Source organism: Capra hircus, chromosome 2 (assembly GCF_001704415.2).
Source record: "Capra hircus breed San Clemente chromosome 2, ASM170441v1, whole genome shotgun sequence".
Lineage (NCBI taxonomy): Eukaryota > Metazoa > Chordata > Mammalia > Artiodactyla > Bovidae > Capra > Capra hircus.
The window spans coordinates 46,441,149-46,457,023 of NC_030809.1; the positions used below are offsets into that span (position 1 = coordinate 46,441,149).

Consider the following 15,875-nt stretch of genomic DNA (forward strand, 5'->3'; position numbering starts at 1 on the left):
TGTGAAAGTGGGCGGGACGCAGGAGCCGGGCGGAAGAGGTCCTTTCCATTTTACGTCTGAGCCCAAGGCAGTTCTAGAGGTTGCCCAGAATTAACGCTTTTTGTCCTAGTGTAATTATTGAAAGAGCCCCCTCTCAAGGTCAGAAGTGTTCCTGGTGGGGAATAAATCCTACATTCTATCCCTAGTTCTTCTCGGTTGGGTTACAGATAGGGAGGGGGGAAGGGAGGACGCGAACAGGCGAGGGGCGTTCTCTCTAATGGATCTCTTGCTCGACTTCCGGTGGGGCATTTCGAATCTACAGACCCGTGGGGGTACCTACGATTGCATCTTTGCTGTTTTAACAACAACTGTGCTAATCGAAGTGGTTAAGTAAGTATGGGGTAACGTCACTTATTGTTTCATTAGCTTAACTCAAGTGCTTGCAGAGCGCTGTGTGTTTTGGTTCTTGGACTGCTTACAAGTGAGTTTATTCTGTGTGGGGAGGGTGACGACTAGTAAAGGATGAGGTATACTAGTGGAAAGTGCTGTGAGAAAAGGAAATCGGTAAGGCAGGTTTAACCAGACATTTGAGCAGCGATTTGGAGGTGAGGAAACTAGCCGTACAGATGTCTGAGTGTACATGTTCCACTCGAGGGGAACACCCAGTGCCTGGACCCCAAGGCAGGAATGTACTCGACCCTTGAGAAGTGAGCAAGAAAAGAGGAGTTTGAGGGTCTGGAGTCGATTAGTTTCGCCTGATCGCTTCCATAACTGAATTTTTATTACTTGGGTAGAATGGGTACTCGCTGACACTTTTTCTTTTAAATATGTCATAAAACAGTTTGTGTGAGTTAAAAGAGGGAAATGAAATTAATTCTCTTTTCTTTTGTAAATAGAGGCTTGTTTTTGAACTTCTCTCAATAAACCCTGAGAAAGTAACAGTGCTTCCTGAAACCATCAAGAAAGAAAATGGTAAAATTTATGGAATTCTTATGAATGTCTTTCATAATAAGTAACTTTTTTTTTTAGAAAATCAAGGGAATTAAAACTGCATGGAAATTTCAATGACAAAACAGACATAATAAGATGAAGAACTATACAGTGTAAAATGATTCTAAACAAAACCAGCAAAGGCAAAATTAAATTATGCTTTTCACTTAAACAACACAGAGTTTACGTTTATATGGAAAAAGATTGATACGAGAGAGAGATGGAAAGGGGTTGTTGCAGAAGAGCATAGTCAGGTGTGATTATTTTCATTGGATCCTTTTGCTCTTGATCTAAGGTGGACAACTGGAGTTGGAGATAGAAAGAAAGCAGTGTGCCCCACCAACACACACACACCCCACCAACACACACATTTCTGCCCCACCAACACACACACACACATTCCTGCCCTCTTTCTTCAACTTAGTCATACTCTGACTGGTAGATACTATTGTAAAAAGAAGAGAAATTTAAAAAGAAGTCTCAGAAGCTTTCTAGCCTCTCTGGAATGGAGTAACAAAATGAGTATTTTGACTACCACTGAATAGATTAAGCAAAAAGGCAAGAAAGAAGGAGTACTCTGGTTACCTCTGCACATTTAGGATCTGAAAACACAGATGCTTTTTATGTCTGTTGTCTTTAGTGGAGAAATTGTTTTTCAGCTCTCACAATTAAATTATATAAGGGAAATGGTTAAAAAAAACTATGTAAAAGTCTTCTTCTTACTGTTTTTCAATAAATATTAATGACAGTGAACTGCTTATTTAAGTCAGTCATACATAAAAATCATTTTTATTGATGAAAAATTCAAATAAGATAATTATTTCCATCATAGTATTTGCTCCCAAATTTTTAGCATAGATACCATTTTACCTAAACATTTACCTTTCTCCTCTGGAATTTTTTTTTCTACTGCTGAAATAATGTTGAAGAAATGCAACTTATCTCTCAAGAGCTACTGTAAGGATAGATCATCTCTGAAATGGTATTTCTTTCTGTTTTTATTCAAATATATCTAGTTAGGGAAATGAAATAGTGCACAAAATCACCTGAAGAAATCTCATTTTTCTCACATTCTCTCTCCTTTTTAGTCGGTGACATTGCATACAGATGTAGGTGATATTAAAATAGAAGTCTTCTGTGAAAGGACACCCAAAACATGTGAAGTGAGTACCATAATGTATGCATAAAAGATGAGTTAACTCAATAGGGTAGCTATTTTGAAATTGAGTCACCTAACTTAAATGGCTTTCCCCCCTCAAAATAGAAAACTTTTCTAAACCATCAGTCATAATTTCTGACCTAATTTATACTTCGTTTTCTTTTAAATAAATTACTTAATTTTTAGCTGTGCTGGGTCTTTGATGCTGCATGCAGGGCTGCTCTGGTTGCAGGGAGCAGGGGCTACTCTGTATTTGCAGTGCACCAGCTTCTCTTTGTGGTGGTTTCTCTTGTTGTAGAGCATGGGCCCTTGGCAGACAGGCTCAGTAGTTGTGGCACACAGGCTTAGTTGCCCCTTGGCATGTAGAATCTTTCCAGACCAGGGATTGAACCTGTGTCCCCAACATTGACAGGCAGATTCTTAACCACTGGACCACCAGGGAAGTCCTACACTTCTTTTTCTGATGTTAAAGTGAATTAAAGAAAGGGTAGATGATTTTTCTCTTACCATAGTGTGGTTGGTATCTTTTTCTTTTGGCTCATTTTTCTCAAGAAATATAAGGGAACTGTTCCATATATTATTTCACTTGTTTAAATAACAAGGATAGAAGGAAAAAGGGAGTTCCTTGGCGGTCCAGTGGTTAGGACTTGGTGCTTTCACTCCTGTGGCGTAGGTTCAGTCTCTGGTTGGGGAACTAATTAATATCCCATAAGCAGCGTGGCATGGCCAAAAAAATACAAGAAGGGAAAAAAAAAGGAGTCAGCTATATATATTCATTCATTCAGCAATTTTGCTTATGAGAAGCTATCTTGCCAGCATTTGGAACTTTAGTGATGAACAAGAGACATTCCTTGCTCATGTGGAGCTAATAGTTACCTGATAGGCAGGGGGAAAATTCATTAGAAAAAACAGTAATTCTAGCGGGAAATAATGCCTTGAGGGAAATAAAGTGTTGAGATGGAGAGTAATGTGAAAGGATTTATTTAAAAGAAGGTGAGGGCAAGGCTAGCCAAGAAAGTGGTATTGCACTTTAAGAACGGAGTGTGAAAGCTAATGAAGGCATCTCCATGGAAGGACTTATAAAAAAGAACGTTCCAGGTATAGAAATAGGTACAGGGCCTCAAGGTGTGAAAGCCTGTGTTTTTTGAATAAACTTTCAGAAGGCTGATGGGGTTAACACAGTAAGTAGCAGGGAAGGAGTGATTATCATGAGATGCAGAAGTAGGCTAGGTCAGGCAGGGCTTGCTAGGCTCTGCTGAGGATTTTGCATTTTCTTTCAGGAATAGAAGGAAGCTATCGGAGAGTTTTAGTCAGTGACTTTACCTAAAGTAATGCTTGAAAGACATTGTTTAAAAGGTTGTTGCAGTATTTTCAGTAAATACAATTCATGTGTTATCTAAAATATGTTTCTGCTACATTTCTCAATCACTGTTTTTACTCTCCAGAATTTCTTGGCTCTTTGTGCCAGTAATTACTACAATGGCTGTATATTTCATAGAAATATCAAGGGTTTCATGGTTCAAACGGGAGATCCAACAGGTAAGTGATTCCAGTAATATGTAGGGAATTGAACATATTATGTAAAGAAGAGACTAGATAAAGAATAAAAAAATAAAAGCATGTGGGGTTTTTATAACTTACCTTAGCAAGAAATTTTTAAGCAGAAGCTACTAGCACTAAGCCCTAAAATATGAATAACAATATTTATAAGGAGGGTTTGGGGGTTTTGTAGAGATACTTTATTTTTATGTTTTTTAAAGTTCATTTTGGGGAAGAAAGAAAGGATATATCAGATTTTATTTGTATTTAAAGGGTTACGCTATATAAACTAGCCCTTACATTTAGAACATGAACCCTTTCACCTTTAATTAGATACTTCATTTGTTTGTCTTATAATATAGGTACTGGAAGGGGAGGTAACAGTATCTGGGGCAAGAAGTTTGAAGATGAATATAGTGAATATCTTAAGGTATATCCAAAATACTTCAGAATCTATTTTTTCATGCTGTGTTTACATTTGGAAACCGATGCATATGTTGTAATAATACAGGTTAAAATAATTAGTAAATATACTTTTTTTTGTAGTTTTTCACGCTTGATAAGTGATGTCAGAGAGGAAATATAAATGTCAGTTCTAGCCTTATAGTGGATCTCAACCATCACATGAATCTTGACATTACGTGAGCTCACCTTTTGGTCCAATCTGAAATGTTTAATCAGTAATATACCTGTGGGGCTTCATGTCTCACTACAGAATTCATGTTGAATGATATGAATCACTGGTCTTTTCTGAGAGTGGGGAGTAGAGACTGTCAGACCTTTTGGTTGCAATATTGCCTGTTATCAATTGCCAGCTTTTTATCATCTTCTCTTAGATATTTGAATATTTCTGTTTTAACTTCACTTAATGTGTATGGTAGTTCTCAGCTAGGTCTCAGAGAAGTGCACATAAATAAATCTTCAGCATAGAAAAGTTAGATACTTATATTTCCTTTGTATTTTTTTAAACTTTCTAAAGAATTTTCTTTTTTCTAAAAGTTAAAAAACTAGTACATATTAATTTTAAAAAGTTACATTCCCCAGAGATGACATCAGTTAACAATTTATTGTGTGGTCTTTCAATCTGAATATGTAATTAAGTATATTGTTTTGAAGTTACAGTAAAATGTACTCAGCAAAACTTCTAAAAATATTCACTTCAGTGTTATCTCTGGACGGTCATTAGGAATAATTTATCTTTTTGCTTTTCTGTCATAAATAAATATTGTTACAAAGTTGGAGTTCAGTTCAGTTCAGTTGCTCAATCGTGTCCGACTCTTTGCGACCCCATGAATCACAGCACACCAGGCCTCCCTGTCCATCACCAACTCCCGGAGTTCACTCAAACTCACATCCATCGAGTTGGTGATGCCATCCACCCATCTCATCCTCTGTCGTCCCCTTCTCCTCCTGCCTCCAATTCCTCCCAGCATCAGAGTCTTTTCCAGTGAGTCAACTCTTCACTGAGGTGGCCAAAGTATTGGAGTTTCAGCTTTAGCATCATTCCTTCCAAAGAACACCCAGGGCTGATCTCCTTTATAATGGACTGGTTGGATCTCCTTGCAGTCCAAGGGACTCTCAAGAGTCTTCTGCAACAGCACAGTTCAAAAGCATCAAGTCTTCGGCACTCAGCTTTCTTCACAGTCCCACTCTCACACCCATATATGACCACTGGAAAAACCATAGTCTTGACTAGGCAGACCTTTGTTGGCAAAGTTGGGGTTGGGAGGTGATAAATTGTTTTAAAAGTCACTCTTTTCCTGAATTGGAAATGAAACGGTTTTTTAGGCATTAATTAATAACTGTTTCCATAGTACTGATCTGTCATCCTATACCAGTGATTTTCAAACTTTGCTGGTGACAGATTGACCTGTAGAAGTTTTAAATTAAAAAAAAAAGAGTAGGGCCTTACCTCCCGAAATCTAGAGAAAAACAGTAGAACTGATTAGGACCGTGACTATATTTTAAGGTTCCCTGGTATTTCCTACACAAACAAGGTTAAGAATTATTTTCTAACATACCAGAATTGAGGATGCGTGAATAGTCACGTACTCTAACCCAGAAATTCCATTCCCACACGTTTACCCTAGAGAAATTCATGTACATGTGCACTAGGAAACATGTACAAGTGTGTTCCTAGAGTACTACTTGTAATAACAAAAATCGAAAAACAATGTCCATCAATCTTTGAGTGGACAAATTGCAGTATATTCAGTAGTAAAATACATGTATGAATCTTGGAAACATTATGTTAACTGCAGAAATCATTTTCTAGAAGACTAAAAAATAGTATGAACTATTTTATAGAACTCAGAAACCAGCAAAAGGAAACAATATATTGTTCAGGCATTTATAAAGATAGTAGAATACTAGTTACCACTTCGAGAGGCTGAAGTAATAGCTGAGAGGAGCATATAGGCATATGCAACAGTTTGGTAAATTTTAATTCTGAAAGCTTGGAAACAGGTTAATGGTTGCTTATTATACTGTAAGTGGTACATATATTCTTATGATGCATCAAATACATTTGATTGGTAGTCACCTTTTAGGGAGACAGTAAAGCATTAATATCTATGTAGTTGCATTTTTGTGGTTTGTCTCATTAGTGTCTGCTATGAATAGCATCGGACAGAGTAATCATCGGAGTTACTTTTAGTGTATTTGATATTTGGGCATCTCCCTGTAAGACAGTTCTGTCTTCAGTCTTATTGGTAAAGTCCTTTTAACTCCTATACACATTCTGTGGTATAACATGGACAAGGCCTTCCTTAGATCATCCAGTCCTGGGTTTATGAACTGACTGCCCATGGGTGGAAGACCCACAGATTCATTCTTTATGGCCATTGGTTTAAAAAAAATTGTATATGTCATGAGGCAAGAGATACACTATTCCTTTTGCCAGATTCCACCATTCCCTAATGTTTACATTCTGCCCAATTATCAATTTATTATCTGCTAACCCTTGCAGTGGCACCCCACTCCAGTATTCTTGCCTGGAGTATCCCAGGGACCGAGGAGCCTAGTGGGCTGCCGTCTATGGGGTCACACAGAGTCAGACACGACTGAAGCGACTTAGCAGCAGCAGCAGCAGCAACCCTTGTGAGAATTTGAATTATGAAAAAACCCCTGAACTAGTCCAACCTCCCTTGTTTTACAGATAAAGAAACTAGCCAGAGTCCAGTGTATATATGAAGAGATTATGGGGATTTTGGTTTTGTTGTCTGCCTGATGGTTTCATGCCAGCACACTGTTCCTTAATGTAAATGTACGGATTATTTCTATTATACATTGGTGTTGCCAAAAGTGTTTGTGGCTCTACTTCTCCAAAGATGAAATTGAGGAATATGATTTGGTATATAAACAATTAACATACAAGTTTCCAGAGATACAGATAATACAGAAACTGAACATTTGAACTAGCCCTGATGGAAACTGATTACATGTTTTCTTGATCTCTTAAATATTGGGAAGGTGAAGAATGCATGTCTTATTTCAGTTCTATATTTGGAATGCTTATGTAAAAGCAATTAATACTTTGGTCTGTCCTTTTCAGCACAGTGTTAGAGGTGTTGTATCTATGGCTAATAATGGCCCAAATACTAATGGATCTCAGTTTTTCATCACCTATGGAAAGCAGCCACATCTGGACATGAAATACACAGTATTTGGCAAGTGAGTATTCTGGTTTGGAATTTCACTGCAAAGCATGTATGAGTGACTGTGATCATGGCATGACTAGTATTCAAAGAGCAGTATGAGAGCTACATGTACCTGAAATTTACACCCACCACTTAAATAGCCATGTGACCTTGGGTAATTTACAGCCTCTCTCACCCTCAGTTATTTTGTAAAGAAGCACCAGCACTTTTTTTTCAGGATCTTATGCAAGTTAACAGTATGTATTGTTTTCATTCAGAATAGCATTTTGTATCAACACGTCTGAAAAACAGTTGCTTAAACAAGATGAACTGGGATGGTGGTTCTAGTATGTCATTGATGTTCCAGGTGCCTTTCTTTTTTCTCAGCCATCATTAGCTTTCATTCTGAAATTCACTTCATAGTTATAATTTGGGCAGCAAAGCGCCAGTCAGAACTTTTGTGTTCCAAGCAGAAAGGAGGAGGAAAGGCAAAAGGTGCTTGCCAGCTGAATCAGTTCAGTTCAGTTCAGTCGCTCAGTCATGTCCGACTCTGTGACATCATGAATTGCAGCACGCCAGACCTCCCTGTCTATCACCAACTCCCGGAATTCACCCAAACTCATGTCCATCGAGTTGGTGATGCCATCCAGCCATCTCATCCTCTGTCGTCCCCTTCTCCTCCCGCCCCCAATCCCTCCCAGCATCAGAGTCTTTTCCAGTGAGTCAACTCTTCACATGAGGTGGCCAGAGTATTGGCGTTTCAGCTTTAGCATCAGTCCTTCCAAGGAACACCCAGGACTGGTTGGATCTCTTTGCAGTCCAAGGGACTCTCAAGAGTCTTATGCCAGCTGAATCAGTCCCCTTTTAAAGAACTTCCCTGAAAGACTCAGACCTTACTTACAAGAGAGGGTAGGAAATGTTTTTCAGCTAGATATATTGCCATCTCAATAAAATCAGGCCTCTATAGGGGAATGGAATCTTGAGGAGACTTTTAGCAGTCTCTGCAAGAAAATCCATTAGATGCACTATCCCTGGTAATTGCTTTAATAAATCAACAGGAAGTCAGTTTGTCAACAAATTATTTACTGTGTTCAGTAAACCAAGGCACAGTTCTATAGTTTGTTTTATTTAACAGTTTGGTTGCCAAGCTAGTTTAATTAAAAATACAAGAGTCTACAGCTTTTCTTTTTCATTCCGTATGCATGTCTAATTTATATATTAATATTTGATGAAAAGGAATATTAGAGCCTTTAGTAGTTTTTGTGTGTATATGGATAATCTTTACACTCCCTTTGTTTTATATTCTCCCTAACACACCATTCAGAATTATTGATTAGTAATTAGTAGGAATTATCTTACTGAATTGGTTAAAAAACACTGTAGCATTTAGAACAAGTATTCTTAACCTTTGGTCTAGTAACTCCTTGAAACTCTTTTCTGTATATGCACACATTTTTCTGAGAAAATGTTTCATAGCTTTTGCCGGTTCTCAAAGGTACCCATTCCCAAATACTTGACTTACCTCAGCTCTGTATGCCTTTTTTTGCCTGGGATCTTTTTCCTGCACCCTCTTTTTTCTCTTACTGACCCAGAACATGGGAAAGCCTTTAAAACTTACAATTTAAAGACCTTAACTGCCTACTTTTGGGTGTAAAATCAAAAGGCTTTGGCTATAATAACATTTTAGTGGAAATGTAAAATAAAATGGGAATCTGTTATTTTTAAAGTACCTAATCTAAGTCTTAGGAATTGATTCAAAGTGCACTAGGAAATATAATCTAAAAAGCCACTTTGTCTTAGTAGACTAAGTTTCTAGAACATATCAGAAAAATAGCTATATTTTTTTTTTTTCTGATAGAAACATGAATTGGGCTTGCTGGAAGTGGGCTTAGCTGTCAATCTTCTCGTCAGTATTTCTTTTTGTTGTTTAGAAGCAAAAAATAAAAACACACGTTTAAACACTAAAGTACAAAGAAGCTACCCACTTCAGAACATTCAGTGCAGGGCAGTACTCAAAATAACTGTCATCCTTACATACTTTCTCCAGGCTTTTCTTATAGCAAAGAAAACTTTCTGACTGGTTGTATTGGCCCCATTTGTAGCTAATCCATGTGAATGAGGCAGAATACATCATTTAGATACTTTGATGGGAATATTCCTGCCCATTGCTACTTTTGTCTAAAGGCATAAACATGAATTTTTGTTTGTGAATTTTGGGCCCTACTTATGGCAGAAAATCAAAGCAATATCTTACTGTATACTCAACAGGAGAACTCAAAAAATAGTACGACTTGGTCGTTTTCTCTTAGACTATAATTGTTGTTGGTATTTGGATATTATATTTCAATCGTAGGAAATTTTCAAACATTATATTGTTTCTCTTTCAGGGTGATAGATGGTCTGGAGACTCTAGATGAACTGGAGAAGTTACCCGTAAATGAGAAGACATATCGACCTCTTAATGATGTACACATTAAGGACATAACTATTCATGCCAACCCATTTGCCCAGTAGCTATAATAGACCTGGACAAATATTTGGCAAACTATTCAAGGAACACACCTATTATGGTTTACTCAGTTTTAATTATGTCAAAAATTGCAGCTTGTTTATAACCAAGATCTTCTGTGAGTTGCTCGTAGCAAGAGGGGCCAAACAGTGTTTAGTCCTATTTTTAGAGCATATTCTATGACTATTATCTAATGCATTTCTTTAATTTAAAAAAACAACCCTGTGTTTAACTTTGTATTTTCATATAAACATTCATTTTTAAATGCTGAGTGTCAAATCCAGGCATTTTTGAGCACCCTAATTACATATTCCTACCATATCTAGTCCACATCCTGTTCAGTTCAATTCAGTTGCTCAGTCATGTCTGACTCTTTGGGACCCCATGGACTACAGCACACCAGGCCTCCCTGTCCATCACCAACTCCCGGAGTTGACTCAAACACATGTTCATTGAGTCCGTGATGTCATCCAACCATCTCATCCTCTGTTGTCCCCTTCTCCTGCCTTCAATCTTTCCCAGCATCAGGGTCTTTTCAAATGAGTCAGGTCTTCGAATCAGATGGCCAAAGTATTGGAGTTTCAACTTCAGCATCAGTCCTCTCAAAGAATATTCAGGACTGATTTCTTTTAGGGTAGACTGGTTGTATCTCTTTGCTGTCCAAGGGACTCTTAAGCATCTTCTCCAACACCACAGGTCAAAAGCATCAATTCTTCGGCACTCAGCTTTCTGTATAGTCCAACTCACATCCATACATGACTACTGGAAAAACCATAACTTTGACTAGATGGACCTTTTTTGGCCAAGTAATGTCTCTGCTTTTTAATAAGCTGTCTAGATTGGTCATAACTTTTCTTCCAAGAAGCAAGTGTTTTTTAAAATTTCATGGCTGCAGTCACCATCTGCAGTGATTTTGGAGCCCCAAAAAATAGTCTCACTGTTTCCACTGTTTCCCCATCTATTTGTCATGAAGTGATGGAACCAGATGCCAGGATCTTAGCTTTCTGAATGTTGAATTTTAAATCAACTTTTTCACTCCTCTTTCATTAAGAGGCTCTTTCGTTCTTCGCTTTCTGCCATAGGGTGGTGTCATTTGCATATCTGAGGTTATTGATATTTCTCCCAGCAATCTTGATTCCAGCTTGTGCTTCATCCAGTCCAGCATTTCACATGATGTACTCTGCATATAAGTTAAATAAACAGGGTGACAATATATAGCCTTAACATACTCCACATCCTAGAAATATTTCTATTAACTATTTACTTTGTACCGTTAGAAAGAGGAAAGATAAAGAGATAGCCTAGAGAGGCCAGTCAATCCATTACGCATTTCCCCTGGTGTTTATAGTAAAGGCCCAGAGAAGTCCTGGAATACAGTGAACACTCAGAATGCCCTAACTGATTTGCCCATGGAACATCTTTTTAAAGTGTATCTTTTTTTTAAATGCAGAAATACATAAATGCAGGATAAGAGTTTTACAGATGATCCATTTGGAAAATACAATTAGTTGTAGAGTCCTGGTCTGGGTCTGAATCACAGCTCTGCCTCCTACTATTAACTAGGCATGTTAACATCTCCAAGCTTTAATTTTCTCATAAATAATCCTCCATATGACTCTTGTTAGGATTAAATGACACAGTGTGTGTAAAGCTTCTGGTGTGGAGGAGTGTTCTGTAGCCAGTAAATGGAAGCTGCCTTCTTAACCATATCAGGCTTCTCACTTAATCAGGTCATTTATCAGACTATACCATTGATTTGATCAAGAACTATGTCCTATTCACTGCGTAGATCAACTGGATTAGACGTTGGGTATTCCTAAAAATGATACAAAACATTTCTTTGTATCATTTCTGCAGATGGCTGATCTAATTAATGTTTTGATTCTTAAGTGCAGTTTGGGAGTTAGCTTGCAGTTATCCTCTTTTTACTATTGATGTCTCCCATACCTTCCAATAAACTCAGTGGCCAGTTATATCAATGCCCTCAGGTTTTGTTTCACCTTTTTCATCATTAGTTTCTAGAATTAGTATTAAGGCCTTTTTTGGGTCAGAATTTGGTTTGCCACTGCTTATACTTTATATCTTTTTTCTCTTAACCACAAAAATAATGGCTATGTTGTTTCCCATGGGAATGTTCTGGCAATTTCAAAATATAAAATACACCAAATAGTTAACTATGACCATTAAGACCTCACATTGTTCATCCAATGAGAAAATGTCTTTGGGCATTTTTCTGCAGCTTTATTTGTTTTTGTTTATATGTAATGATGTCTTTGAATTCTTCTGACTCTGTGATAGAATTTTGTAAGGTGTTTAGACAGTGATTTGATTTCAGTCAGTCTAGTTATCCTAGAATATAAGTTATCAGTCACAATCTGAAGTAATGATATTTCCATAAACCTAGTATTTAAAATATTATTTTATCAATTTACTTTTTCTTTACCCTGTTGTCACATTGAGTTCATCTGTCAGAGTAAACTTAATGTGAACATCTTCGTTTATAAGATATTTGATAGGATATAGAAAAATAAGTCTTCAGTAGATCAGATAAGACTTTTTTTTTGTCCCCCTGCTTAAGGACATAACCCTTCAAACAAGCATGTGACTGGGAAAATCAGGTCTCTGCTTTTACTCACTGTCCCACATATATGTGTTAATATACAATATTTGTTTTCCTCTTTCTGACTTACTTTATTCTGTATGACAGTCTCTAAATCCATCTACCCTTGATATATTTCTTCTCCAAACATATTGAATTTTGTCACCACCCTTAAGAGTATTTTACTGATTGCAGGATGTTTTTGTACTGACTGACATTCCCTCAATTTTTATTCGAAACTGTGCCATTGTTTTTTTAGTGTTGCCAGTATGGTGACTTTTGGGTTCTTCGAACTCATTCTTAGGTCTGCTCAGCTGTACCCATAAGGATCTCATAGATAAGGAAGTATATTGACTGCACCCATGGGCCTCTTGTAGGTAGCGAGGATCAAAACTCAGAACATTGATTTCTGTCCACTCAAACTGAATTAACTGGTTCACCGATCACATTAGCAGTTGGGTGATTGATACCTGTTCCATATATTGAAAGTCAAAGTGTTAGTTGCTCAGTCATGTCCAACTCTTAGCAATCCCATGGATTATAGCCTACCAGGCTCCTCTGTCCATAGAACTGTCTAAGCAAGAATACCAGAATGGGTAACGTTTCTGTTCTCCAAGGGATCTTTCCAACCCAGGGATCGAACCTGGGTCTTCTACATTGCAGGCAGGCCCTTTACTGTCTGAGCCACTAGGGAAGCCCATAAACTACTAAGAAGACTAGAATATGGCTGATCAACCCAAATTCTCTTTAAAATGAAATTAATATGATTTCCCATCTAGACTAGAGGTTGGGAAACTGCAACCCTCGGGCCAGGCACCTGTTTTTGCAAGTAACATTTTCTTAGAACTTGGCCATTCCTATGTTTATGCAGGGAGTCTGGCTGTTTGTTCTACAGCAGCAGAGTTGATTGACTGTGACAGAGACCAAATATCCTGCAAGCCTAGAATATTTACTATCTGGCCCTTTCAGAAACAGTTTGCCAACCCTTGACCCAGACTATCAGCAGTTGCCAGATAATCATGGTTTCACAGCAGAGGGAGTAGGATGAGTCCAAGGGATAGCATAAACCAACTATGCCTGAAACCTCTGCTCTAGAAATGTACCTGAATTCGTTAGAATTCCTCAGTCTTGTTAGATCTTGGTTTGGAGTTCTCTTTTGAGTAGAAGGCTTGCAGACCTTTTGTTTTGGTTAATGGCAAATTGAGTAGTTAAAATTTATATCTTGGTTGAACTTGGAAATTTCCAGATCCATTTAGTAACATTTACACTTTCTATGTTGGGTATTTCTGAAGATTTGTTTAATTACTAAAACTAGTCATTTATTAAGCTTCTTCCAGATTTGGAGACAAAGGTGCACACAACACTGCGTACTGCATGGGAGCTCAGTCTGTGAAGCTAACAGACATGTAAATAGATAAATTTTAATACATAGAACTCAACTTTTAATCAATTTAGTAAAGTGGATAGATTAGTTACTATTTCACCAATAGGTTGAAAAGAAAACATGCATTTTTTCAATTCAGTTTGTACCAATTGTGGTTCAAGTAAGTGATGGGAATTCCATGTAATAATTTTAAAATAAATTTATAAGAAAAATGATTAAGGAAAAATTTTTGTAATATAATGAAAGGAATTAATCCCAATTTTTATAAAGCAGCAAATATTAAATGTGTTATGATGTGAGGAATGAGGCTAGAATAATAGTGTAGGACTTCCCTGGTGGTTCAGTGGTTAAGACTCCATGCTTCCAATGCAGGGAGGAAGGTTCAATCCCTGGCTGGGAAACTTAACAGTGTATACATAGTTTATTTAAAGCAGTATCCAACAAGAGAAGCACTGCAATGAGAAGCCCATGCACAGCAACGAAGACCCAACACAGCCAAAAATAAAATAAATATTTAAAAAAATTTTCAAAGCAAGATCCAAAATCATTTTTTTAAGAAAGAGAAGAGTTATTCTATAAGTTGTGTTAGGGTAACTGGTAAATGACACAGAGGAAAGCAAAAGAATTCACATTGATATACCAAAATTCCAGATAGGTAAAAGAGTTGCCTATTTAAAGAATACACAAGAAAAGCCTAAAACATTTAAAAGAATTCCTCTGAAGAGGAAAGGAATTTCTCAGTTTACAAACTTGATAAAGGCAAAGATGAAATGGGTTTAACTGAATTCAAATAGGACAAAAGAGAGTCGTACATTCAAAAAAGGAATAGATATGAACGGGCAAGTCACAAGCGAAAAGAGAAAATGTTCAATCTCACTAATTAGAAACCAAAGTTACAAGTTCAGTTTCCACCAAAATAACATTTTTTAATGTTATGCACTGCTGCTGCTGCTGCTAAGTCACTTCAGTCGTGTCTGACTCTGTGTGACCCCATAGACAACAGCCCACCAGGCTCCCCCGTCCCTGGGATTCTCCAGGCAAGAACACTGGAGTGGGTTGCCGTTTCCTTCTCCAATGCATGAAAGTGAAAAGTGAAAGTGAAGTCACTCAGTCGTGCCCAACTCTTAGCGACCCCATGGACTGCAGCCCACCAGGCTCCTCCGTCCATGGGATTTTCCAGGCAAGAGTACTGGAGTGGGGTGCCATTGCCTTCTCCGAATGTTATGCACTAAGAGCAGCCAAAACAAAAGTACTGTATCAGAGACTGGGTGGCTTAAGCAACAGAAAATTTTCTTACAGTTGGGAGGTCAAGGTGTGGGCAGGGTTGTTTACTCTTGAGGCTTGTAGATGACCATCTCCTGTCTTAACCTCATCATTCCTCTGGGTGTGTTTCCTAGTCTCTTTTTAGAAAGACACTCGCTAAATTGAATTAGGCCTCTCCCTAATGACCTCATTTAATCCTAATTATCTCTGTAAAGACACTGTTTACTGCCAACTGAAAAATGCTGCTTTCTACCTGGTTCTACAGTATAAGAATGAAGTCACTAGCCACTGCAGCTGCTGACCTTTGACACACCTTGAAAGGAGTTTGCTTTGGGAGAAACTGGCAGAACAGACCTTCAAATAGGTATTTTCAGGAAAATATTTTTTGAGCTCAATTTCTTGTATCTTCTCATATCTAGAAAAGCACTAAAATTATTAATGGAAACATCTGCTCCTCTGTCACTAGCAGCAACTTTCTGCCAAGATATGTGCTTTCTGGCACTAACTCCTTTCAGTAAAACTGAAGTCAGTAATACTGACTTCTCTCCCTACCTCTTGGGAGCAGTTCCTAAGAGCTACTGGAGAGGCTGTCTCTAGGTATTTTGCCTCCAGTAAAATTTAACTCACAACTTTCTTTTTGCCTATTCATACCATTCATGAGACTCTTAAGGCAAGAATACTGAAGTGGTTTGCCATTCCATTCTCTAGGGCACCATATTTTGTCCGGTCCTAACTAGCAGACATGCCCTTCTGCCACTCAACACAGCTGGGTGACATGCCTGGTACCCTGGCTGTCCCACTGTTGGTGTCTGTTG

At 37.8% G+C, this 15,875-nt stretch overlaps 1 protein-coding gene across 5 annotated transcripts; it reads left to right on the forward strand.

Moving 5' to 3' along the window:
* PPIL3 (peptidylprolyl isomerase like 3) lies at positions 15 to 10,161 on the forward strand. 5 transcript variants are annotated; one of them, XM_005676354.3, is made up of 8 exons: positions 15 to 138; positions 302 to 369; positions 876 to 951; positions 2,058 to 2,132; positions 3,574 to 3,667; positions 4,030 to 4,097; positions 7,221 to 7,339; positions 9,693 to 10,161. In XM_005676354.3, the coding sequence occupies exons 3-8, from the start codon at positions 949 to 951 to the stop codon at positions 9,817 to 9,819; spliced, it is 486 nt and encodes a 161-aa protein (XP_005676411.1). In that variant the 5' UTR covers positions 15 to 138; positions 302 to 369; positions 876 to 948; the 3' UTR covers positions 9,820 to 10,161. The 5 variants fall into 5 exon arrangements, with proteins under 5 accessions (XP_005676411.1, XP_005676410.1, XP_013826478.1 ...); XM_013971024.2 differs by adding an exon at positions 1,899 to 1,951 and having other exon boundaries at positions 33 to 369; XM_018061058.1 differs by lacking the exon at positions 302 to 369 and adding an exon at positions 1,899 to 1,951 and having other exon boundaries at positions 37 to 138.

Bases quoted from the DNA above. Each gene is read 5' to 3' on its own strand.
- PPIL3 (XM_005676354.3), top strand. The intron at 3,668-4,029 runs GTAAGTGATTCC...CTTATAATATAG, and splicing joins TCAAACGGGAGATCCAACAG to GTACTGGAAGGGGAGGTAAC. The intron at 4,098-7,220 runs GTATATCCAAAA...TGTCCTTTTCAG, and splicing joins AATATAGTGAATATCTTAAG to CACAGTGTTAGAGGTGTTGT.